The sequence below is a fragment of the Epinephelus fuscoguttatus genome, linkage group LG1, assembly GCF_011397635.1.
Source record: "Epinephelus fuscoguttatus linkage group LG1, E.fuscoguttatus.final_Chr_v1".
In the NCBI taxonomy this organism is placed as follows: domain Eukaryota; kingdom Metazoa; phylum Chordata; class Actinopteri; order Perciformes; family Serranidae; genus Epinephelus; species Epinephelus fuscoguttatus.
Window position 1 is genome coordinate 34,921,124 of NC_064752.1, and position 26,389 is coordinate 34,947,512.

Below are 26,389 nucleotides of genomic sequence, written 5' to 3' on the forward strand. Positions count from 1 at the left end.
CAGATACATTTCTGGGGAGGTGCACCTCAGGCTACGGCGTAGGCTCTACGATGACACAGAGCTTACGCCGTAGGTACGGCGTTGATTCAACCCACAAGTATAAATTCCACCTAGAGTGATGAAATGAGATACTTAATAATAGGCTACAGGTAGAGCTCAGTATGACAGGCATGGCTGGACTAACCTGTTAATGAGTCCAGGGCATATGATTAGGCTTTAATCTATAGTCCGGGGGCGTAAATAAAAACTGTTGGACCCCTATTGGCCCCCACACTCCCTTTCTCCCACCTATTTTACAGCCTACGTGCATATAAACCCTGAGGCATCCAAGTCCCCATTAAGGACAGTGCACACAGCTGATTCATCATCAGCCCAGAGACCACAAGCGCGCAAAATATTCAGATGTGCTGGACTATGACACTACCTCACCCCAGCTTTCTTATTAAAATGAAGTTAATGTTATTTTGACAAAGCACAGACACTATACCAAAATAGGAATACATTTAACACAGGGCTGCTCCATAAGAGAGAATCACAAAATTAGCTCATAACACAGGATTAGTTGATAATTCATTTAGAGCATATTCCCCAGCTCATCTTATATTGATCATATGACCAAAGGAGAGGATGAACAACAGCAAAGCGACCCTTGGGAGAAACCTACTGTGGTTAACTTAAGCAAAGAAAAAGTAGTTCAGACTATAAAAAATGATAAAAAAAATTTACCATGCACATGTGATTTTAAATTATAACGACATATAATGCAAAAAAGTCACATGCCAGCATTTTTTTATTTATTTATTTTTTTTACTTGTGTTTATTGTAAAAAGTGCCCACTTGTTCGCAGGTCACACATTGCCTGGGCATGCCCTCACAGCAGTCAGGATAAAAGAAAAATAGTGGAGCTGCTCAATAAGGGTTCAATTGTAGAAGCGAAGCAGAGGTAAAATAAAAATAAAAATCATTTCTTTTATGGCACAAAATGTTGTAATTTTTGTAGTTTACTACACAAAAAAGGCAAATAAGTAATGTATCTACTTGGACCTCTTTGCAAATATGAATGTAGTTGAACTTCCCACAGCCTACTGTAAAATGTAGATTCATTTCTAGTTTAATTACAATTACTTCACTGCTCCCCAACACGTGTTTAAAATTCTGTGTTTAGCAGCGACTGACTCAAACAGTAGGCTTTAACAACTCTGCCATCTGCTGTCATTCTAGCATCACTTAACTTACCTCTGACTGCAGCAAAGGGCAACAAAGACAATTATTATTTAATTCAGCAATTTGTTTAATAATGAGCGCAGCATTATCATAACCAAAGTCATGCTCTGAAAGTCAGAAACACTCTACCGTCGCCTATTTAAACCAGTCTCACCAGTTTTTCTCAGGCACAAAGGTAAACTACATGAAACCTGGAGGCATATTTTGAATGCAGCTCTCCTGTCACTTTTTCCTTGTCTAGAAGATAAAAAATACAGTTTAATATTCATATTCATTGTTACGATCATGTGAATCTTTTCATGCTTTAGAGAAACTTATATCAAACCATTCATTTTATCCTCAGATGTTGCTCTTAGAAAATACAGATTGTTTGCATTTTGGAAAACAGTAACTGGAGTACAAATACCAAGAAAAACTAGGCTCATATTTAGAATCAGTCTTTTAATAACTGATCTATATTTAACTGCTGAATAACTTGATGAAAAACATAAGTGCATACGGACCAGTGTGGTACTATGCACCATACAGTAGTTGTCCCAAAACAGTCATACAGTGGTAGAAAAAAGTTTTCGGACACCCCATGCATTTGTGAAATATTGCATTAAGAATCACTCTTAGGTCTTCAAGTGCAATTTCTTTTAGTACAGTCACAGCCAAAATACTAAATAAATCCTAAAAAAGCCATTAAAAACTTAAAATTGATTGGTTCCATAAAAATACATAAGAAATTTTGAGTATTGGGTCATTTTGGTACCAGTGATGAAGGTCGTTCTTTTTATTAAAAGACACAATTTTTGTTGCCAAGCTTAGTGTCTACATAAAGCCAGCACATTTGAAAGTTCTTCAGACACAAAAATGGCTAAAACAAGGAACCTAACGCAGGAAACACGCCTGAAGATAAAGATTCTCAGCCAAGAAAGGTACAGCTGCCGCCAGATAGCCAGGAAGTGCAGATGCAGTCCTTCAGCAGTTGGATACACTCTGCAGAAATACAGACGAGCCAACAGCTTGGAAGACAAACCAAGATCTGGGCGTCCAAGGGTTTCTTCAGCAAGAAATGACTGTATCCTGATCCGCATGTGCAGGCAAAACCGCCGAATGACATCACAGGAGCTTCAGCAGCAGTGGTCAAACCAAACTGGTGTCCAGTGTTCCACCCACACTGTACGTGGCCGACTTTTAGATCATGGCTTAAGGTCCTACAAGGCTATCAAGAAGCCCCTGATCAATGAGAGACAGAGGTTAGCCCGGCGTCGTTGGGCCCAGGCACACAAGAACTGGACAGCCAGGAATTGGAAAAAGATTTTGTGGTCAGATGAGTCCAGTTTCCAGCTTTATCTTCCTCCTACTAATGTGAGGGTACGCAGAAGGCCAGGCGAAGCATTATCTCCAGCATGTACAGTACCTACTGTCAAGCATGGTGGAGGCAGTATCATGGTTTGGGGATGCATGAGTGCTGCTGGTGTTGGTCATCTCACTGTCTGTGATGGCACATTGAACTCTACCAAGTATTGTACCATTCTCAAACCCACATGCTCCCTTCTGCTGCACTATTCCGTGAGGTAAAAACTGGATGTTTCAACAAGATAATGCCCCTTGCCACACATCCAAGGCCAGTAGAACTTGGCTGGGAGCACAGTATCCAGGTCTTAGAGTGGCCAGCTCAATCCCCGGACATGAGCCCCATTGAAAATCTGTGGTGGATTATCAAAAGGTCTGTTTCAAAGCATAAACCAAAGAATTTAGAAGAATTAAAAGCAGTAATTCAAGAAGAATGGGACAAGATTACCCCTCAACAGTGTGAAAGGCTTGTGGGGAACATGCCAGCCAGGATTAGAGCTCTACTACGTGCCAATGGCAGGACTACTAAATATTAATTTGATGATGTGATGGTTTATTTATTTTTTGTTCAGTTTTGAACACATTCTCTGTTATTTGTTGACTTTGATACCGACCGATACCGATGTTGAGAACTGACATATTGAAACTGTCAAGAATTTAGTTTTGTTAGTTTTTCTTGTAAACAATAAACAAAAAAATATAATTTGTATTTGTTTGTATCTGTCTAATGCAGCCACACCTTTTGAAACACAAAAAAGATTTTTCCACAAATATTTCATGATAATATTTGAGATTGTATAACATTTTAAGGGTGTCCGAAAACTTTTTTCCACCACTGTAGACTTCAGAAGGAGTTCAATATGTTTTAAGGGCCCTAACACTGACCAGTATTTTATTGGTCTTGTGCACTGGTGTGACAAAATGGCTCAGCTGTGCACCATAACAGTTTTGAAAGTAGAAGCCCCCACCTTTAAATTTGTCATAGATGAACTAAATTTGGGAGGCAGAGGCATCATTGTCTGCACTTAAAAAAAGCCTCTTGGAGCCACACAGCAACCCCAACAGGAAGTCAGCTATTTTTAATTTACTGTGCAATTTGAGGAGTGTTTTGGCCCTTTACAGGCACCATACTTTGACAGACTCCTTCTACAGATTAAATGAATTTACATCAAACTGGTATTAATCAGTGCAAGAGCAGTCCACAATCTTTCAACACTGGATATATGAATGTTTTGATGTTATGGACTGAGCATGTGGTGTTTCTGTTCTGTTCTAGGTTGTACCCTGTTTTGTCTTATTCTACATTTAACAATTTCAGCTGGCTATAAAGGAATCACAGAGAACATACAACAAGAGACATTTTCCAGGTAAAACTAAATTGATTTTTATTGAAATGTCTTGTACATTTTCAGCTGGGCAGGATCAGATTTCACCCAAAGTTCACTTAATTTTCAGTGGTTTCTCATATCTAAACAATACAAGGACATCTTTAAACTTTGCCACTTCCTCATTAAGACTCTTTATCAAAACTCTTCCCTCCTTCCTCCCACCAAAACAGGTCACATAACTCATGTTGATCAGACCCAATTAAGGTAAATCTGTTTTATGATGAAGACAGAAATGTTTGGAAGGCTGAGAAGAGGACACACGTGTGATGGAAGGCTGCATATAAAGCCCCAGCCTCCATCATTAATTAACTGTAGTGGGATTTTCTGAGCCTGAATTCTGGGACCATTACAAGGGCAAACAGGAGAAAATAAACCAAAGCACTGAGCCTGTGGTCCATGGACGTACTAAGTGTAATTCTAAAGTAGAGCCTAAACTCTTGTGGATATTTTTTATCTGCTGTTGTGACACGTCCAAGATAACAGTGCTGATTTTCTGTCCAAAATAACTTGAGAGACAACAAGTGAGTTAGGCAAGGTCTGTAATTATGTTACATTGATTCTGACAGCCGAACAAAACAGCCAGTCTGCTGCAGAGACTGACTACTTCATAGAATGCCACAACCAAAATATATGTTTATATACTCAGATCTCCATTTGTGGGGAAAAAAATAGGGGCTACATTTTTCCCCAATACAGGACATGGACTCTTACATGTCCTCACGAGCTGAGTATAACCAGACCAGACTGCTGAGAAGCGGCCATACACGACAAGAGTTAGCACCTCTCAGTTGTTGATCTATCTGGGGGAACAGTGGCTCAGTTCCTCTTCACATCCCCAAATGTAACGGTGTTTTCTTCATTGAAGGACAAACATATTCCAGTGTTAATTTCTACTAAAAATTAAGCCCCAATCAGAAATTTTACTCCATGGATGCAGAAAAGTATTTAATTTTTTGGCAAACATTCTAACACAGGTTTGTAAACAAATTTTCCCTTGTTGAAATAAAGACTTTTTCATAGAAGCCATTCATCCATCCATTGAACAAATCGGTATCAATGTTGAAAGAAAAAAAAAAAGGCTACTCTGAAATCTTTCACTGCTCTGCAGAACTCAAACTGAGAATCAAATACATTTTGAAATCATAATACAGATTTGTCCTCTGGTGGATGACGTTTCTTTTTTTTTTTTCTTTTTTTTTTTTGCTTCTTTCTTAAACAGAAACACAGGCTGTTTGCCGCTGGATAAAGCTGAAGAGGTGGGCGCAGTCCTTTCCAGGCTCTAGAGATGAACCACTCTGGAAAATAAGGATCTTCTAATTCTCTTCAATTAAGATCAGGTACTGTTACTCCAGCCAGGTTGATCCTGAGTGCTCTGGCTGGTCAAACACTATAGCAGCTTTTTTTTTTATTTGTTTTTCATATTTCTCACTTTTTTCTCCACATTTTTATTTTTATACACCTGTCACTCCACATAATGCACAACCGTGCGCGTGCGCGCACACACACACACACACACACACACACACACACACACACACACACACACACACACACACACACACACCTTCCAGACTTAACATCCTTTCCTTCTACAACTCCGACATGCACACACACACCCATACATACACACACAACCTGTTTCCAGGCAGTTATAGTTCCTTTGTGTTGCCTGTGGACCCTAAGGGTCGGCCCAACTCAACGTTTCTGAGTGTAAACACCTTAAGGCACCCATAATGCACCATGAACACTAAACACTTTTGGTGCAGGGAATACTGCCCCCTACTGACAGGGGATCATATTCCTTTCATTACCCCACCCTCACCACCCCACGTGGCCATTACAACTAAATTTACAATCCATGCACACATACTGTTGTTGCTTCTCATTCAGCGCAGGTGATTTCTCCTGCTCGTCTCATTTCCTCTCAATTCAGCCTCAAACTCAGCAACGTGTTGAAGCAAGGTTATCCAGTACAGTTTCTATGATCAGAGAGGAAATGAGGCAGCAGAGACATCTTTGCTAAATGAGACGACATAATGGATCTTGCGTGCAAAATGGCTTCACAAAGTCAAAACACATAAGGCCCGCGGTAAATTTTTTTTGCATTGTTTTCAACAAAAGTTAAACAATATATCATCTGCGGACTCTTCTTTGCACTACGAGTCCCAAAATAAATAGATCTCCCTCTTTCTTTCTTTTTTTTACTTAAATACAAGTTAATATTTTCTGATGCTCAAAAATACTTTTTTTGTTCTTTTTTTTTTGCCTGAAGATGAAGTCCTTCAAAGTTTAGAAGAGTTGAAGTTTTTTCCCCAAACCCCTTCACACATGCAGGCAGCCCCTGCCACTGGTCCAGTGGTATGAAATTCCACAGGAGCTCATTGAGAAGAAACAGAGAAAGCAAAAGATGGGGGGTAAATTCAAAGTGAGATTTTCAAGGTTGCAGGCAACAATGAAGCCAGTGGAATCAAAGATCGAAAAAAGAAGCAAGGAATGAAAAAGGATGATGGGAAAAGGGAAGGAGGAGAGGTGGGGGGAGGGGTGCTCTTGCAGAGGCAGTAACTGAAGGGGTGTTAATAAATAACAGCCAGTTGGACACCCCCTCCTGGTTCGACACTCCTTTCTCAATACTGATCAGTGAGGATGTTGTGTGCTGTGCTCTCAGCACCAGGACTGAGCCCTGCGCTGGTCAAAATCAGCTATTAGCCGCTTGATGTGGGCCAACTTGTTGTGCAGGTACTCGCAGCGTTGTTTCTCCACGTGGTAGTTGGGGCTGTGCTGTAAGACAGACACACACACACATAAGATCAGACAGCAGCTATCACCCCAGCAGCAACTCCTGCTGTGTTTGAGAAAAAAAACAAACAAACAAACTAGAATTACCCCACCGTGGTTGTATGCCTCAACACAACAGTCAAGTTTCTCCTACAGTTTACATCCATGTCTGTGAAAACATGGATGCTTCATACTCATTGTTCCCTCAACCGCGCAGCAGATCTGTACAATCAGCATAGTGTCAAGGTGGAAACCCAAAAGTCACCAGTTCAGTATCTGACCAAATATTTCCTCTTCTGTTCCTGAGATATGACGTTGAATAATGGCCAGAAAAGTGTTTTATGCAGAATATTGTGATGTCACAGTCAAGTTGACCTTTGACCTTTTGGATATAAAATGTAATCACTTAATCATTTTATCCTATTAGACATTTGTGTGAAGTTTTGTCATAATTAGCCTATGAATTCTTGAGTTACGGCCAAAAACGTATTTTGTGAGGTCACACTGACCTTGACCTTTTACCACAAAATTCCAATCAGTTTATTCTTCAGTGCAAGCGGACGTTTGTGTCAAATTTGAAGAAATTCCCTTGAAGTGCTCTCTAGATATCGTATTCACAAGAATGAGACAGATGCAAGGTCACAATGACCTTGACCTTTAACCTCTGAGATCCTATCAGTTCATTGCTGAGTGCGAGTGAACGTTTGTGCCACATTTGGAGAAATTCCCTTAAGGCATTGTTGAGATATCACGTTCACATAACAAGAGAGATGAGGTCACATGGACTTGACCTTTGACCACCGAAATCTAATTAGTTCATCACTGAGTTCAAGTGGATGGGATGGACAGACATAGTGCCTCCTGCCACGGCTACCACTGACGCAGAGGCATAACAAAACCCAACAGTTAAAATACTTAATAATGTTTCAGTGGTCTATAGAAAAAGTATCCTTATCAGACTAACGTCTACAAAACTACTCACTTGTTTCATCTTTTTGTACTCTTTCAAGACTTCTTCTTGCACCTTCTGTGGGGAAAAAATAAAAAAACATTTTAATGAAAATCAACAAAATTTCCAAATATCAAATTATATAATTATGATTTCTGTTAATTATAAAGCTTAAAATATGAATAAAAATGCATCACTCCCTGCCTCCTGTGTATTAGTAGGTAATTCTCTAATCATTATTAATAGTATTAAGCCTCAAACAGGCGTAAGCCTCCAGGAAATCATATGTGCGGTTGTGCTAATCTGGCATACTAATGGACCAATTAGCCTTATGTTTTTGGTGCAGAGTTATGACTGTGTGCTCAGGGACCTCTCGTGGCTGCAGTGATTCACAGTTGTTGAAAAACCTGTTTTATTTATACATAAGGCATTTCCTACAAATGGCTAGGCTAGAAACAAGCCTGACTTGACTCTCTGCTCAGGACACCATTACTCCACCATATCTTTACAGAGTAAATAGTTTGCTGCTATATTAATGTTCTGAATGTCATTTACAGAGCCTTAAGTTGTGACAGTTAGGTTAATCCAAGATGCTCGGTTACACAGCATTCTACGCATCTTTCCACTACTGCTTTGCAAACAGGTTTAACACACAGCCTGCACAACACGCCTTGCTCCCCACCCACAGGCACACCCAGCGGAGATCAGTACTCAACTGTGTGCACTTTTCTACATGTCTGTACTTTGTATTAACTGCTATATACAAGAAATGGATAAAAAATAGGAACACCACTATAAGGACTCAGTAATACTATCTCTGTAATCCTTGTATGATTCTGGTCTGTTCACAGTCTGAAACAAATACGATGACTTTAACCAGGACCTGTTTTTTTTAAGAGTTCATAAAAATGATCCACCCCAAATGCTCCGTCAGGATTATACAGTAATTGGCTTTAGGAGAAACGAGCAGGTGAAAAAGGCAACATCAACTTAGGTACAGTGTATTTATGCCAGCTGATATGACCTGATATTCTTTGGTGCCTGGTGCCAGTTTCCGACACTGGGAATCCAGCTGGGTAAAGCGGCGGGTGATGCTCTCCACGCGGGCGTGTAGCAGGCGATACTCATCATACTCTGCATTGAAGTCATCCTTGTAGTTTTGTCGCTGGTCCACAGACAACAACGGCATGTACTTCCTGTAGCCACAGGAAAGTAAATTTAAATCAATTATTCTTTTGAAAGTGGTTACACACTAAAACTGATAAAAAATTATGTTTTGTCATGTTCAAGATTAAACCAGCACTCCATCATGAACAAACTTTGCCCTAACTTTCTTTGTTTTGAATACACCTCGCTAAAGGTCATGATCTTTAAAGAATGGTGGGAATCCTGTTTACCAGCTGTTGAGCCTCTCTATTTGAGCAATAGCTAACGAGCTCCCTGCACTCATTACCAATGACATAGAAAGAGCAAAACAGTTCTAGCACAGCAAAGACAGAAAAATGCCAGAATGCACAAATGAAACACATCTGTGTTTACTGCTGCAGTTCCTGTGTCCTAATTCTCAAGCTTGTGTCTGTTTTCAACGTCCTGTTTAGTCAAATGTTTCAAATTATGAAATGAGAGACCATGAAGGTAAAGAGGGTCACACTCTGCAAAAACAGGAGCTTCAAGGTAATTCGAGGTAACTCACACTACATAGTCTGGCATCTCAATGGTGGAGGAGAATTCAGTGGACTGGACTGGCTTCTCTTTATCTGAAGAGTCTGAGGAGAAGGACCAGAGGGTAGAAATGTACATTCTGCATTTATAATACAAAACACACCAAATTATTACTAAGGATGGGCTACTGTATTTAGCTGCACTATAAAAACAAAACAAATTAAAAACAAACAAAACAAAAAACAGCAATTCAAAATGATATATGAACTATACATCTGTACTGAAAATACATAAAACAAGAGCTTCTGGCTTATTAGCAGTTATTAAACACAGCAACAGCATATCCTTGAAAGAGAAAGAAAGACTCTCAAACTACAACCACAACATTTACGATATCAGATAAAGCAGGACTAAAGGCCACAGAGTAAAGAGGAGCTCAGATCAATGCCTCAGCATGTTCAGACAACATCGAGTGTGTCAGTGTAATCAAAGCTCAAACTGTATGTGGTTGGGTGGGCTGGAACAGACATAAACAGAGATAAACATTCGAAACATGGCGAGCAACAATCCAAAGTCTGAAAGATAAACTGGCTGGAAACCTGGACTGAGGAGGCATGTCAGTCACAAGACTCGTCAATGCTGCTTGAATGAGTTAGTCCACAAACACACAAACACAGGCTGGATTTATGTGTTTGCCATTGTGTTCAATTACACTGTATTACATGATTTCTTTTTACAAAATGTCTGATGTCTTTATTTTTGTCAATAATAGATTTTGTTCTCAAACATGCCTTACTTGAGGAGTATGAATGTCTGTTAGCTTATCCTCTATTCCAGAAATACCCAACTTGCTTTGCATGGGGCTACTTTTGCAAAATGACATTAATAAACGAGTGCTGCACGATTTGATAAAAATGTGCAGTTGTGATTTGAGTGGACAATATCGCGATTTGCGATTGCAATTACAATATAATACATAAATGGTATCATGAGTCTTCTTGCTTGATTCAGTGTTTCCCCTACATTATATTAGGGGGGCACTGACCTGACCTGACATAGTTATTGTTATGGACAGTGTGTAAATGACCATCAACTGACTGAGCACAGTCAAACACGCTGCTCACACAGCAGCGCAGCACAGCGCTGTACCCACAGTGGAGCGAGCCTGTGTTGTGTTCAGGCATTGTCACATAAAAGACAGGAATTTGTGTCCAAATCATCAGGGAAAAAAAAGCTTTAAAATGCAAGGAGCAAAATCCACACCACCTTTGTTTGTTTTTTTAAACATACAAAGGTTTCCTTGTTATGCAACATCTTAGTTCCATTTTTTCACATGATAGGCAAAGGAAGCACTTCTAAGACTTTTCTTGACAACATTACAGCTAAGTTAAATTCATTTATGGCCACTGGGTCCATGAGGAACTATTATTTTTTGTGGCTAACATTTTTGCAAACCATTACCAGCATCTAGCAGTCAAACTAATATTATCTCATACACCATTTTAACAACAGACATTTTAACTTGTCATGACCTGTTCTATTTAAGTGTCCTAGTGATCCATTACAGTGTGACAATGAGCCAAAGTGTACAATACCAGGACTGTGAGACTGTCACAGCAGTAATTTTTCATTTCATTATTTACGCCCGTGCTTTTCCTATTGTTACATGTTAAAATATCTTCTGTTCAATAGGCCTTTTGAAGAAATGTGAGTTCAATATTCATTAAGCAGAAAATATCTCTGTATCAGCTAAATGGCGTACAGTGTGTTTATCAAAGCCTGTTTGCTAATAACAGTTGTCTGCTGCTATAGAAACGTGTCGGCTCTTATTTCAATTAACATCGACTGCACTGAAATGCTAACCAGACGTGCTGTTAAGTCTCTGTGGGTTTGACATAATAGACAACCCCCTTTCCATCACATGTACTTAATTCAATTCAGTGTTATAAAAGAATGTGATTAACACCTTTAAAGATGTCCCCTCAACTTAAATTACCACACACTGACGACGCATTAGAGTAACTAAACCGTGTCATGAGTGAAATGAATGAGAACAAAGTGGCACTGAAGAGTGTGGAAAACAGATACTGGAATACTAAAAAAAGTGATGTGCAAACTGGAAAATATTTGACAGTAATTTGAGAGGTACTGGTGTGACTGTTACAACAACTGGTACAGTCATTTAAGTATTGAACCGTGGTTCAGTGATGCAGATTATTAATAATTAAGACAGAACGCACCTTGGTCTTTGTGAGGATTCTTGATGATAACTTCACTGTTGTCTTCCTCAACACTGCGCTTCTTTTTGGCTCTACGAGTCTCTTCAGCCTGCACTGCTACACTGGGAGGGCTTTTGCTACCTTTTTCCGTCTGTTTCCCTTTCTCCCTCTCTCGATCCTTATCTTTGTGCTTCTTGGATTTCTTTTTCGACTTCTTGTTGGTAGTGCTGGACAAGGAAGGGCTGGTGATGACAGTGGAGGTAACTGTGAGTGAGGTGCAAGGAGGGGGAGGAGGGATGGGGGAGGCAGCTGGCCTGGGGACGGGGACAGGGTGCTGATAGCGGTCCTGCAGGGACCTATCCGAGGAGAAGGGGCTGGGTGAAGGATCCCTGCAGGAAGAACTCTGGTCCATGGGAAGGTCCTGCGTGCCACAGCCCTCTGGCGTGCTGGGTGAGTTGGAGTTGGAGGCTGGGCTGGGCTGCTGGTGAGAGGGTGCAGGAGGGTGGGACGAGATGGGGAGATGGCTGGGAGGGCCCGAGGTGACATTGGAGGGTAGGGACGAGCGTTTAGAGCTGGGGCTGCCCTCGTCCTCGTGGCGGTCAGAGGAGGAGGATGAAGATGTTGCTGGCCCCCGATTGCTGAGGTGGGAGATGCGGGCTTTCTTGGGCGCCAAAGGATCGATGAAATCAAAGTCTGGCTGGCGCTTCTGCAAGACAACACCCAGAATTTAGCTGAAAACTTGCAAACATCAATGTGGTGGTGTGTGTAGGTGTGTTTTTGCTCAGATACCTGGGGGGATGTGGGGACACTCTCTTTGGGAGGACTGCTTGATGAGAGGGTCTCAGTAGGAAGACCTAATTTGCTGTTAATGAGAGGAAAGAGTGGTGTCAGAGGAGAATGGTGTGACAGAAAAGAAAGGGCACATCCGAGTCCAGCACTCAACAATCATTCCACTAAGACCTGCTGAAGTAATCACACTTATATTAAAACACTTGTGTCCTTTTTTTGAAACTCACAGCTCATGTATTACACAGGAAGTTATTATTTTTTACAGCCATCTATATTTTTCTACAAAGGGTCCCGACACACCAAGCCATTGCTCGCCATTAGTCAGTGTGTGTCGCCCTAGATCTTTCGATGCATCCTACACTGTTGGCGCTAGTCAGCTTTTGTTGGCTGTTTTTCAGCCAATTCAGCATGTTGAATTGGTCACAGACCCGGCAGAGCTCATCAGTGAATGAAATCACAGATTAGCAGACGGAAGTGAGGAAAGCAAACACACTACTAAAGGAAAGAGGGTGTGAGATCAAAACTAACTTGTCATAACAGGTAAGATTACTTTTTTTAGCCACTGGGCTCTCTAACAGAAACAGTTTGTGATTGTTTGTGTTACTGTTTGCTAGCACATGGTAAATCATTTACTCTTTCAACATCAGGCTGTGTTGTTAAAATGCTAACTGGCTAACTAGCGTCTTGAATTTGTCATGTCAGTCTTCCGGTTTTCCTTTTTGAATAAAGAATATAGACTACCAACTTTTTAGTTATTACACAGGTGATGCAACAGTCGGCTTTCGTGACCACTAGTTAATGGATGTCGGTTTGGTGTTTCTGGGCTTCAAGTGACAGCTGCTGCAGCTTGACATGTGCCAACAAAGAAGAAGAAGAAGTGTGCAAGATAGCACATACTGTATGTTTGTAAATATTGCAGGAATAAAAATGATTTAGAATCTGCATTGCAGTAGTTTAATTAGTGAGGAAATATATTCAACATGTTTGTCAGGCCTCAAGGACGCACAAATGTAAACATAACTTTTGAATGTTTAAGAATTTATTATCACAAAATCTTTTAAAACCTTCTGACTGCTCTTACAGTGCTAATCTCACATATTGTCCTATACCTATTTTGTCTTTTCAGTTTATAGGGTAGTCTGTATAACATGAATGCCTAACATGATTGCATTAATCTGTATAGTTGTGTGTTATTTTCCCCCAAACCCATCTCATATCTAACATAAGGAATTTATCGTATCTTTTTAATTTATAACTGTGAAAATAAAATCTACATGTGTATTACATGGGCTCTTAATAGAATTCAAAATGCTGAATGATTCCTTTAACATTATCATTAAGTAATCACACCCTGAAGGACTGAAAGGTTGCAGGGGTTGCTAGTGCTGTCCTTTTACAGGGAACAACAGCTGTGGTCACAGCTGTGGTGAATTCATGTCAGTTACACTATGCTCCAATGACAGCATGTTTTTCCAAACATACCACTCTGGGAAAAATATTAATTCATTTAAAAATCTAAAACAAACATGGGGATCCATGATTACCAACACAAGTTGGCCCTTTTGTCCTTCACACAGTACTGTGATTGTTCAATTAACCTCACCTTAAATCCTCAAGGGGCAGGTTACCACTTTAAACTAGTACTTAGTTACACACCATAAAACATAAATGCTTTATTAGTTCAAGTATGTATTAAAGCTCAGAGTTAAATTAAAAAGCTTTATAAGCCATTTCTGTACCGAGCCAGGATCCGCTCAACCTGGGTCTTCTCATCTTCAGAGTAGCCAGGCCAGTCTCTCTGGACATCACGATAAATAAACTCCTTCAGTGAGTATGTGTTGTCTTTGGGGTTCAGGTTGGCCACCTGGTTTGTGCACATGCACACAGACACAGACACACACAGACACACACACAGTTGATAAGTTAGACTGACGGCATGAGAACTATACATGGACAGAAACTTCGCATTTCCTATGCTGGCCGAACATCTGTGTATGCAAATAACATTTAATGTTTAGGTAGCTTGTTTCATGTCAAAGGGAATGAAGCCTTTATTCTGTGAACTGGATTTCCTCAGGCAAATCTGTGTACCTTGATTTCATGTTTACGTGAAATCGTGATCAGTTAGAGCAGTTAGAGCATCAGTTAGAGCACATTTTAGCAACATTTGGAGGCTTTTTTTATAATTGTTTTCAATGTAAAGAGGCATTTTTCTATCTGTTTTTACATTGCTGAGCGCCTCATCCTTATCAACTCTATGCACCTCATGTTTTTGCATAAGTGCCCTGAATGCCTCTAGTTGAAAAAAAAAAAATCAATTCAGAGTGGAAAAGTGCCTGCACTGTCTGGCGTCACTGGCGTTTTACCCCACTGTCCAATCTGATGAATTGAGAGGCAAGCCTTCAGCTACATGGTTTGTGTTAAGCGAATGTTAGCTCACCTTCATTGTTGCCTCAGGCATGCTGCAAGACATACCTGAGCAAAGTGTAGTCTCAACTCACGACATTTGACAGACTGTCAAACTGTCTCAAAATCATCCTAAAATAAGCCTAAAACCAGCCATTACTAAGGCAAGGCTCCTGGACAAGCTGGTGGTACTCCCAGTGATTTCTCCTCTTTCTGAGGGTCTTATGTGCCCACAGGGTACTCCGTTTCTCTGTGTTCAGTCCTCATGTGCCCTTTTTGCATTTTTTTAAGGTACAAATCTGTAAGTTTTCTTCACAGTAAAATACGAGTTAAGTAAGTGATTCTATGGTTACCTAGCAACAATTAAAAAAAAAGAAGAAAAAGAAGCGCTTTGTCTGACTGGGGCAGGCTTCAACAAAAAAGGCAGTGCAGTGCTCCTCAAGTTTTGCAACCAGTAAAATGCACTCTGTCTGATCAGGGCCTTAGGGGATCTTTTGGATCAAATCTTACATTTGACAAATATCAGCCTTTGTAAAAACATAAGAAGTTATTACTGCTGGATTTTTTGTTTAATGGAGGGGGTATAAATACTAATAACTGGGCCACTTCCATTTTAATTTGCTCTCTCAACACTGAAAAGGCATATCACGTTATTTAAAAAACAAACACTTTACACATACCTGTTGCAGGGTGGTCCCCAGTAAGTTTCGGTCCTTCTGGTTGATGCCGTCCCGCTGCAAACGGGCAAGCACTTCCAGCTTCTTGTAGGACCTCAGCGCCAGGAGGTGGATGATGCGGTCCCGGAACGGCCGCTGAGACACGGGATTATTGGAAAGGCACTTACGAATAGTGTTGGCTGGGTTGATGGGTGTGGAGCGCTTGCGCTCAGGGACCACATCTGGGGCTGATAGCGCCGGCTTACGTATATGGACTTGCTTTCCTAGAGACAGAAGGTAGAGACAATGATAAAGGCCTCTTCTTTGCTGAAGGGAAGTTTATCATCATACATTTTGATGCTATCACATATTTGCTCACCAACAGCCATGTCTACCTTCTTCAACTCACATGCTGAAGGTCTCATGTGTACCTACAAACATCACCACCCATCCATTCCAATAATAAGAGGAGCTTCAGGACATGTGGAGTTTGATTCTGCCCATTAACTCTGTGGCACTAACCTTAAAGTGAGAAATTTTCCTTTACTTTACAATGGCCACAAATATTGCATATTTGAAGAAGCCAATAAGGCAGGACTGTTTCATTTTAAAGTGAGGGAATGAAAGATACAGGAATATTTGATAGACTGAGGAGGTTGAAATGGCCAAATTAAACAGGATCTGAAGGTTAGCTTAGATGAAATTATGAGTAATTCCTCATGTGTGATTTCGGGCATACACTGGCTGCATTTGTGGTGCCAATAACAATTACTTTTTTCAGTTTTTGAAGCAAGGAGGTCCAAGTTGTGCTTCTGTTAATGCCAATTACCATTACAGAGTCAGTCACATGCAGACTGGCCAACACTAAAAGTCCGGGTGATTAAAACTTAACACACCTATGCTTTGAGTTGCTGAGCCATGTGCTTAGTCAGGGTGTCTGCTCATTCCCCTACACTGCTTCATGGACATTATGAAATTCTAAAGCTCTTTAAGAGATTAAGGTTAAAGAGATGAACAAAAAAGGATCCCCCCTCCCTCACTGTCAAAAAGCAGAGACTAGCAGAAATGTGAGGCGGTGTGAGCTTTTACACTTAGTGTTGTCTAATGACAAATTGCTACAGATGAAATGCTAATGTAACAAAGCTTCCTCCTTTGGAAATAATCATTCTGTGCTTAGAGAATTTGTACAGAACAGGAGTATAGTAACACAGAATATTAAACGCCACTGATTTCAAATGACAAGGATTGCACAGCTCTCATTAAAAGACAGAGGGTACAGACAAAGATAAAATACAAGTTACACACTGCTACCTGAAATTAACAGCCTGTGAAAACCAGAAGCTAAAGGCCCCTTTTGCATTAGTAAATAGGGTGCTCACTCTAAACCAGCTGCTACAAGCTCCTGTCCCACCCCTTTTCTCTGCAGCTCCTCTCGTTTCCCAGTTTCTATCTGGGCCAGTGAATGCAAATTTAGGGCCCAGAAAAACAGGCCTGAGGAGGCTGTAACTCACTAGAAAGTGTGTGCACTCAGCAAGACTTTTGATTCTGGTTTAAACAATTATATCTTTGACCAAGGCCTTAAACTACTAGTTCTGACACTGAAAAATGGCTGCCCGAGCCCAAGTACCTGTTTTTAGGACACACCTACCTATTTGATGACAACGACCGACCACCACAGCAATTACGAAAATAAACTGCACTAGAGCAGTGAGAAGAGCATCAAGAAGTTCTATGGTTCATAAATGAAAAGAAAAGGAAATAATCTACATGATATTTTGACTTTTGATTCCCTATTGTTTGTTTGGGAAATAAATCTTAAACATAATGCCTAAATGTTATATTTACTAATAATTAATTACATTAACAATATCACATAAGACATGTGAAAAGGACCATAAATGGAGACACCTGTCACCTGTATCCAAAACAGGGAGGATGTGCTGAGAATTTGTTCTTCTTAAGTACATATCCAAATAAAGTTAAATTTCAGTTTCATGTCTCTTACTTGCAGTTTCTCATTCATGTTTTCTCTCCTTATCATTATGAGGTTTTTCATTTGTTAAACAATAACCAGGATGTTGGCTACTATCATTTAAACATCAACAGTAATTAAGGTTAACAATGAAATAATTGTTAGTTCCCAGTTGTAATATTGACACTGGAGACAACCAACGCTTGTTTGCATGTGAGTAAATAGAAAGCTCAGCCCCGAGGTTTCTGTGTGACCAGCCAGGAGCATTCAAGACTCAACTGTGACAGTTCCTGACCAACAGAAACATACCACCTCGGGAGTGGGGACTTCTCGGGGGACAGGAAATATGCCTGAGGAACTACAGTTTTACAGTGTTTCTTGATCAGTTCCAAAATTTTTACACAAATAATAACTACATTTAGGCTACCACTGCTTGACTGCTAGACTTTTAAAAAATAAAGATAAAACATGTAAGCAAAATCACTGGATTTGGTATTGTTTCCAGACCAGCCAGCGGAGAGAAACAAAAAACACAAAAGTGGGACATATTTTTGTTTAATGTGTTTTGCATGTGGGTAAAAAAAACGTTTTTTAAAACCATGAGTCTGGAGAAGAACTGACAGTACCTCCATTTTAATCGGTGCCTATTCCTATTCCGATTAGTTTTAATTCACAGTAACCTATTGATTATAATATAATAAATGCATCCCTAGTAGGAATTGACTCAGACCGTCACAATGTGCTGCATTCACTGTGGATCGTTTGACCTTAGATAGCCAAACCATTTCCACATGATAAGAGACTGAGTGAAGCTACTCTTTCTTTGTGGTTTCCTTTACCGTAATGCATATTTTTTTCATTTTCATCATATAAAAGTGGTCTGAAACTGAAAAGGCACGGTTAGCAGTCACTGTGAGCAGGTGTATGTACCTCGTCAATGCATGGGCTTTTCTTTCCTTTCTGGCTGTTGGTGTTAAGTTTGTCTGCGCTTTGAGCCTGTATTTGTTTTGTAATTTGGAATTTGTACAACAAGTTTCTGCTAAGACTAAAAATAGGAATGCTGAGAATAAGGCAGGGGAGAAAAACAACTTTAGCACAAGGTGTTATATCAGCAAGTTGTTTGGTTGCAGATCTCTTGCCCTACCTGCTCTGAGTTGGATAAGACATATGAATAAGGCTGGAGAAATTGACAGGCCAAATTAGATTATAAAAGATTACTTTTTCTGTTCAGCTTGTAAAACTCAAAATCAGGCACTGGGTGGCACAGTTGACAGTTAATGTTCAACAAGTGTAAGGGAAACATAAAAAGTCAAACACAGGCAGCACGTTAGCGGCTGTGTTGTAGACTTTCAGTATAATTTTGGCAGGCTGTGTGTCAATAACACAGAAATAGCTTCACCTGCAACCTTTGGCCCTTATCGGTCAGACTGCTAATCTGGAAAAGACTGAGACGGCATAATGGCTTAGTCAGTCGCAATAATGGCTTTGAATGGAGCCCGGCAGTCAGCTTTCACCTATTCAATCCCTCAAAATGGGTAAAGTTTGAAAAGAGAAGAGAGGTGCGGGCAGGACATAGAGCCATGCTGGTGTCCAGGATCCAACCTGGCATCTGGCATGTGCAGACATGAGACTGTAGTGAGGGCCTTACCTCTGTACTGGCCCCCAGGCTTGATGACTTTGGTCCCACGTTCACGTGTGTCCTCCGCGGCCTGGGTCATGCGTTCCCGGGTCACCTGGTAGGAGTCATTAGTGGCGCACACTGTGACCTTGTCCTGTACAGTCGCCAACAATGCCAGGTGTGAGGCCCCTGAGCTGGAGACAAAGAGGGAGTATGAGAGAGAAACGTGAGGCAGAGAGGGATTACCTTCTAGCAATGTGTGGTAAGACAGCAGCAGTTGATTCAGCTGACCAGTGATTATCATTACCTCGACACATACTGATGGATGCACTCAAAGCTTCCCTGAGGGTTGTCCTTGCCCACATTAGACAGGTAGAAATCAAAATTGTGGAAGGTGTCTGAGGATGAATTATTCTTGGGAATTTTAATGCGCTGTAAAAAATTCACACAGAAAGGGAAAATAACACAAGTTATAGTATCTCTCCTACAACACAACATAAGCCTAAATTGCCTACAAGTGGTCCAAAGTACTGCTCCAGACTCACACCCCTTGTTTTGTCTTTTACCTACTATTTTGTTCTTGTTGTGAAACATTTTGTGACATCTTTGAAAAATTGTTGTATAAATAAAGTTATAATAACAATTTTACTAATAATATCCATTCACATCCAAGTATCTGAGATAATTCATTGAGGTGGAATGGACAGCCAGATACATGTGGATAATATATCACAATAAAACTGCCATATGCCAAGCCACTTTCAAATCTTGCCTGGCTTTTCACCTTACAGTTAAGTGTGTGTATGCTCATATTGTACAAAGACAGGGTCTAAATCTGAGCTATGGGGTTTGATGCTTGAACATAGGAGTTCACATGAGACAGGAAGCACTCTGAAGTCTCCACAGCTTAAGGGGAGGCCGTATGTGAGTCATGTGCATCATTGACTATAAGCAGTGCAAACAGAGTATAAAGACTTCTGAAGGGTCTGAAATGTGTGCCTCTCTGAACAGTTCAGCAAACTGTTTGCATGGAGGATACAGCTTACATTACCAAACCACAACCACAAATTAATTACATCAAACTAGCTCAAAAGATTACTACATTTGCATTGAAACGCTGTGTACAGCACTACTACAATACTACTACTAATAATAATCATCATCATGATACCAATAATGTGCAATACTGGTGACATAGATAAGTGAATACTAGGTAGCTGAATAACTTGACAAAGTCAGATAATAATGGTTTTATTGCTTCTAAGACACTTATGCGGGGCCATCTCAATGAATGCAACCCAGCACATGCAAGCAAAAACAGTAAATGAATGTATTAAAGGTTCTGTATGTGACATTCAGAGCATTAGTATAGCAGAAAAACACTATTTGCTATGTAAACATATAGTGGAATAACAACATCCTGAGCAGAGAATAAAGTAACACTACCTCCACAAGTGCTGGATTTGAAGCTTCTCTATATTTTGTTGTGGTAAACTGGTCCAGCCAGCGTGCATGTTATTGCATGTGTGTATAGCTAACTCACTGTCACCGCTTTGCACTGCACTCATATGACAGTTACCACTGATATCTAGATGGTGTTGTTGCAAGAGAGTGATGCCAATCCTCTGGTTCCCCCCGGTTAACACTGTTACGTCTGTTAGCACTGTTGCCGTTGTTAAGCACTGTTAGCTGCTAGCCGCCAGTTTAGCCACCACTATGTTGAGAACCCCAGGCTCACAACTCATATGTTCTGAACGTCGCAAACAGCCCCTTTGGTAAATTACTATATAAACAACTTGTCATTAAAAGCTGCAAAATTAAACTTGCTGCTAACAACCTAGACAAAACTAAGGTTTCTCACATTGTAAATTTACAATTTGTGATGACTCATCTGACAAGTGGGAAAAAAGTGCTTACCCCTTGGAGTCCCTTGAATTGTATCGTTGGCTGCAAAGAAGGTACATTCTGAAAGGGAAGAGAGACATCAGTTTATCCACTACCAACCATATGGAAATGTGAAGCATTACTGGGAGGGCAATACCAGTTGGGTCAATAACAAAGAGCTGCTACACTGACAAAATACTGGTATAGAACCTGCAGAATATGCCACACTATTTGACTGACACTACAGAGCAGCAGATATTTGGTAGAAGAAACAGCAGAGCCTTGGGGTCCTGTCCTTCTATTAAATGCTGCACTTAAACATGGTGTAGAGACTACAGTCAACAGCTAAGTAATGGCTGACATGCACATGTCTTCTGTGTGGCCGTGTGAGAGAAAAATAACTTGGGAGTGATCTGTATTCATAATGCAAAGGAGAAAACCTGAAGAGCCAGCACTGCAGCAAGACAATCTCTCTCATTTTCATGCGACTGTGAATGCATTAGCAGCACTGTGCTATGCCAATAGTATGAATAGAGAATAAGTCTGAAGCAGGACTGCAGCTAATGGTTATTGTAATCATTGATTAATCTGCAGATAATTTCATCAATTAATGGATTACTTTTTTGGCCAATAAAATGTCAGAAAATAACAGTAAATATAGTTTAAAAATGTTGATCATGACAATTTTTCTAAGTCCAAGCTTGAGTTGCTTGTTATGTCTGACAACTAGTCTAAAACCTAAATATATTCAGTTTACAATCACATAAAACAAAAAAAAGCAGCAATACCTCACATTTAAAAAGCTTAAGCTGAGGAATGTTAGGCATTTTTGCTTAAACGATTAGTCAATTATCAAAATAGTTTCAGGGTTTTTTTCTGTTGATCATCTGGCACTAGCAGTCTGGCACACGCCGCAGAAACAATGGACGACTGTCAGCCGCAAATACTTGATGGCAGTCCACTGGCAGCCAACATTCGACTTGGTGTCTCAGAGCTTTAAAGTTTAAATCTACAGAAAGAATCCATATCTTCTTTTAAGTGATTAAGAGGTAGGTGGTAAGTAAAATTATTTGGTGTCATCTGAACCCAAGCAGTAGAACCTGGACAACACTCAAATACAGCAAATATTTTCAGTAAGATATTTCTGGAATGTCTTTGTTTTGTGTAGGTTTGCAGGTTTGTGTTGGTGGCTACTTGAAATGGAGATGACAGCCACAAATATGCAGCGGCTGCTCTAGTGCAGCACAGGTTAGGATGGGAAAGCACAGGACCTGCCTTTTTCACACGGCTGAGGCTAAGGAACCAGCTGGCTATATCAGAACATCAACTGGTTTGAGTGGAATGTGCATTTTATTAACAACAGCTTCTCTGCATTCTTGGGCATAATATGATTGCTGACTCATACATGGAACAAGATGCAGATCATCTTGGATAAAATGTGTACTTTTTTCGGACTGAAAGAACCATGTCATGGTTGTTAGAGTTAAGCTACTCCAAGCCACTGACTGACTCCCTCCCCCCACTCTCCATACACTCACTCACACCAACGAGTCCTCTCTCACACACACACACACACACACACACACACACACACACACACACACACACACACACAGAGTTCTGATCACATTTCACATCACCACAGAAAGACAAAGATAGCCAGCTTCCATAGTTCGATGACTGGTTGAGCTACAACACACATTACTGAGAGGGAGAGAGAAACAAAAAGCAGGCAGTTTTGGCTGCTCAGTCAGCAAGAGATGGCAGGCTGCCGTTCAATGCAGCGTACAGACCAACATTACCACATCCAATAAGGTTGTAGCATGGGCTGTCACAAAAGAATTCCTTCAACTTAGCGATGACTCACTTTGCCAGTTGTCAGAAACTAATTAAAGGATCATTTTAAATCATGCTATTGATCCACAATTAAATTCATCATCCTGGACTGACAGTAAACAAAGGTTTCATATGTGGCATACATACAGACACAAACCATGTGCCATAAAGAGCAGTCACAGAGACCTCTGAACACTACAGCCCCATGCTAAGCTACATCAGTCCTGAGCAGACCTAGGCCCAGCCAGTGTGTTATGTAACAGCGTTGTTGTTGGCAGATTTAAGGTCAGGTAACTTGGCTTCAGGCCTCTGCAACCCAAGACTGCATGCGTCCAGAATAGTTCACCTGTGTGGCACCTCAACAAGATTACACCATTTGTACAGTTCAAGATTAACAAGTTATATTTAATCTGCGCAGGTATGCAGTGACTATTAGCAAACTCAGTTTCAAAAGCCTCGCAGTGGCTGGTGGTGTCAAGCTCTGGGGTAAAATCAATAGGGTAGTAAGTTGAGAGCTAGAAAATACATAATTACAGTAATGTATTTAGAAAAAAAAATGACACTGACAGCAAAAGCTATTCTCTTATTATCTCTTTAAAGATAGGTTTTGTTGCGATCAGACACCATATATTATAAATGCTGGCCAACTCCTCTCATGCAGCTTGAGGTACATGGGAGTGTGCAAAAAAAATTCAACAATTTTGCAAACAAACCTAAATTAAATATTTATTCAATGTATACCTTTAAGGCAATTGCTCACAGTGTAGTTAGCATTGAACATCCTGTAGCTCCAGTGTGGCAGCTCCCCTGAATGCAGCACTTCATGATTAAATTAATAGTTAAATGTCTGTAAAGGGATGAGCCTGACTGTGAGCTTCAAACCCCTGCTAGCTCTGCTGTGACGTTCTCCAACTAGCTAAAACTTGTAACCATATGGTAAGCTGACCAGTCACTGACACGCTTGAAACGCCACTAACTTATTATCAAGTTACATTCACGTTAGCCATAATTTATCTGTATATTTCCACCCTGCCACTGACGCAAATAACGCTGCAACCTCATCGAATGAAACTAAGTTAGTTAACTAAGTTAAGCTTTTACGTTAAACTCACAGTTTATGAAACTTGTCTGGTGACGAATGTGTTAGTCAATATGAAATGACTACTTTCCTAATTTGGTCAAAGTAACGTTAGTTTGGCAAGAAAAAAAATGGACTTGGCTGGCTGGCCAACACAGCACAGGGGATTCATACTAACCTAGCTAACTTAGAGCTAACGCTGGCTAATCAGTGTCTAACTTTGCCAACAGGTTTTCTACGTAAAATAACATTTGTCATTTATTAAAACCTGACCAGAGCGTAAGGCCAAAGCCTCGTCTATCGTCTTCAGTTGGTTAATTTAATGACACAAGACTAATAAAGTCAAAAAACGAGCAGAAAGTCGCTCTGTCAACAGCTTAGCTAACTTTGTAGCTTTAGCTGTGCGTGGCAGCTGGGCTTCCCAGCTGAGACAAGCTGTGTCAGCCCGACAGTCCTGGCTCTTTTTTATAGTGAAATAAAAGCCCGTTTCACTCACCTTACAATTTTGGTGGCTCTCTATTGCTCTCAGCGCTGTCTCGGTCAATTTGACGTGCAATACGGTGACTCTATCTGCGCTCTGTTGGCCACAATTTAATCCGTACCTCCCATCCTCGGAGAGCGCCGCCATCTTTACCAGCCCTCCACCATCGTCCCTTTGAGGCTGGAGCATTTAGCAGCCCAGGCTCCCTGTGCTCTCACTCTGGTCCGGGGAGGGACTACAGCTGCTGCCTACAGGGCTGACAGCACTGGATTGGTCTTGACATGCTAGCTTGTTAGTTTTTCACTTCCCAACCACAGTGAACTCTCAGTGTGGTATGTATTATTGTGCACTAGACTGAAGTGAAAAGTTATTAACATTTACTCAAGTGTTGTACTTAAGAACAATTAACAGTTACCTGTACTTTAGTTTAGTAGGGTTTTCTTAAGTGTAGGTTGTCATAGTTGCTTGGTTTTAAAATGAGACAGCAAACATGGAAAAATACATAATTGGTAAGGGTTGTTCCCCTAGAAAAAAAAAAGAAATTTCCTGCTTTTCAACACTACCTGCACTAGTCTAGATTAGTTAGATCGAGGGTAATAACATTTAAAGAGAAAATGTGAAAATAATCATAATAATCAGGAGTGGAATTTATCATTATGCCCCCAACTAAAAGGGCCCAAACAGTTACAGATATATTATAATGTTTGGGTATGAAAATACTTAATTATATTACTTTTTTAACGCATTTTACCCCAAAATAATTTACAAAAGGTCCCCAAACCTCCCTTAAAAAACATCGTACCACTACATTTACTTGACAGATAAATGTTACTGGTTATGTTGCAGATTCAGATTTTCATTTACAGAATGATGCATTATTATTTGTTAAACTATCCAACATTATATAAGAATTAAAAGCCCCACCTTGAAGTGAATTTAAATGTTTGTGCTAATAATAACCTACCTCTCCTGACAGCAGGAATTTTGGCTTTTACTGTTTACTATTAGTAGTTTTACTTAGTTTTGCGTTGGTCTACTTTTTTCTGTAGCTGTCAATAGCTTACACTCTCAGTTAGAGAAAAGGTGAAAATAAAGTAAGGAAGTTTGTCTGGGGCCCCACACCCACAGATCACTAAATCCACCCCTGTTAATAATAATAATAATAATGAAAGGGCAATGCAGATCGGCCAGACAAAAGAAGAGACATAGAGCCATGCTTCTCCTATTTATGAATAATTCAGTGTAAAGCCTGACTAAAACTGAAACTTGAACAAAGTGGTCTGTGGAAGTCTAAATAAGTCACTTTCCACTGCTGAGCATTTGACTGTTAATTCAGTCACTTTGACACTGTGACGAAAAGCCCCAAGTTTTTCTGTGTCTCTCACTGCACTGCACTGCACTACACTGTCAGTCTGCACCGACTGATTAATCAGCTGTGTGATCAGCGATCAGGGTGGTCCGAAAATTGAATATTTTTTATTCGGCCTACTTGTTTTTGGTCAGTTGCTAAAAAATAGCAAAAAATAATGAGCTGCTTAAATAAAATCACCTGGTTGCAGACGCTGTATAATGCTGTTAATTTTTAAAGAAAAAAAGTGGGATAGTGAAACCATAACTTTGCCCCCCTATATTTGAATACTGGGGGTGCATTTGCTCTTCTTGGTCTTATGTTCAGGTGCCTACAAGTGATAGTTACTTAATGCTTTTACACATAAAAAGTATTTCTAAACTGTGGTATTGCTACTTTTACTTTTTTAAGTAAAATATCTACTACTTATTCCACCACTGCTTGACAAAATATTGTGCACAAGAGATGTATCATGACCTTATACAAGTGGGCTTGCTAGAACCAAGATTGCATGTCGTCATATTTGATCTTTTAAAGTTTTATTAGAGAAGATATTCTAGTACATAGTTTCCCTTTTCTATTTGAGCCCTTAGCCTCTCTCTCAAATACACACATGTAGTTACCTCCTGGCAAAACTGCCTCTGCCTGCTGTGTTTCTGCTGAAATGCTAAAACTAATTCTAGCCTAATAAAACTGTTAAAGGTAGCTTTTGTAGACTATACTTTAGTATGAGCTCAAGTACAGTTTAGCAGGCATTGTAATA

At 40.2% G+C, this 26,389-nt stretch overlaps 1 protein-coding gene and 1 long non-coding RNA gene across 2 annotated transcripts in view; one reads left to right on the top strand and one right to left on the bottom strand.

The window, feature by feature from the left end:
• Positions 1 to 5,450: 5,450 nt before the first annotated feature.
• On the bottom strand, positions 5,451 to 24,503 carry ell2 (elongation factor for RNA polymerase II 2). Its single transcript, XM_049574177.1, has 12 exons — positions 24,294 to 24,503; positions 20,917 to 20,964; positions 19,307 to 19,431; positions 19,030 to 19,193; positions 15,434 to 15,693; positions 14,087 to 14,211; positions 12,348 to 12,420; positions 11,580 to 12,264; positions 9,371 to 9,443; positions 8,702 to 8,873; positions 7,711 to 7,755; positions 5,451 to 6,731 (listed from the first exon to the last, which is right to left on the bottom strand). Exons 1-12 carry the CDS (start codon positions 24,465 to 24,467, stop codon positions 6,615 to 6,617), a joined length of 2,061 nt encoding a protein of 686 aa, XP_049430134.1. The 5' UTR covers positions 24,468 to 24,503; the 3' UTR covers positions 5,451 to 6,614.
• LOC125887416 (uncharacterized) overlaps positions 23,487 to 26,389 on the top strand; it is a 36,140-nt gene continuing 33,237 nt past the window's right edge. The window contains exon 1 of the long non-coding RNA XR_007449166.1: positions 23,487 to 23,655. This is a non-coding gene — a long non-coding RNA (uncharacterized LOC125887416). The remainder of the gene's footprint in view (positions 23,656 to 26,389) is intronic.

What these genes read in the sequence shown, in the direction of transcription:
- ell2 (XM_049574177.1), bottom strand. Translation starts at nt 24,467, where the DNA reads ATGCTCCAGCCTCAAAGGGACGATGGTGGAGGGCTGGTAAAGATGGCG. An exon ending in GTTGAGCGGATCCTGGCTCG is followed by an intron (nt 12,421 to 14,086) that starts GTACAGAAATGG and finishes TCTCATTAACAG; the next exon opens with CAAATTAGGTCTTCCTACTG. An exon ending in GTGTCCCCACATCCCCCCAG is followed by an intron (nt 12,265 to 12,347) that starts GTATCTGAGCAA and finishes GTTGTCTTGCAG; the next exon opens with AAGCGCCAGCCAGACTTTGA.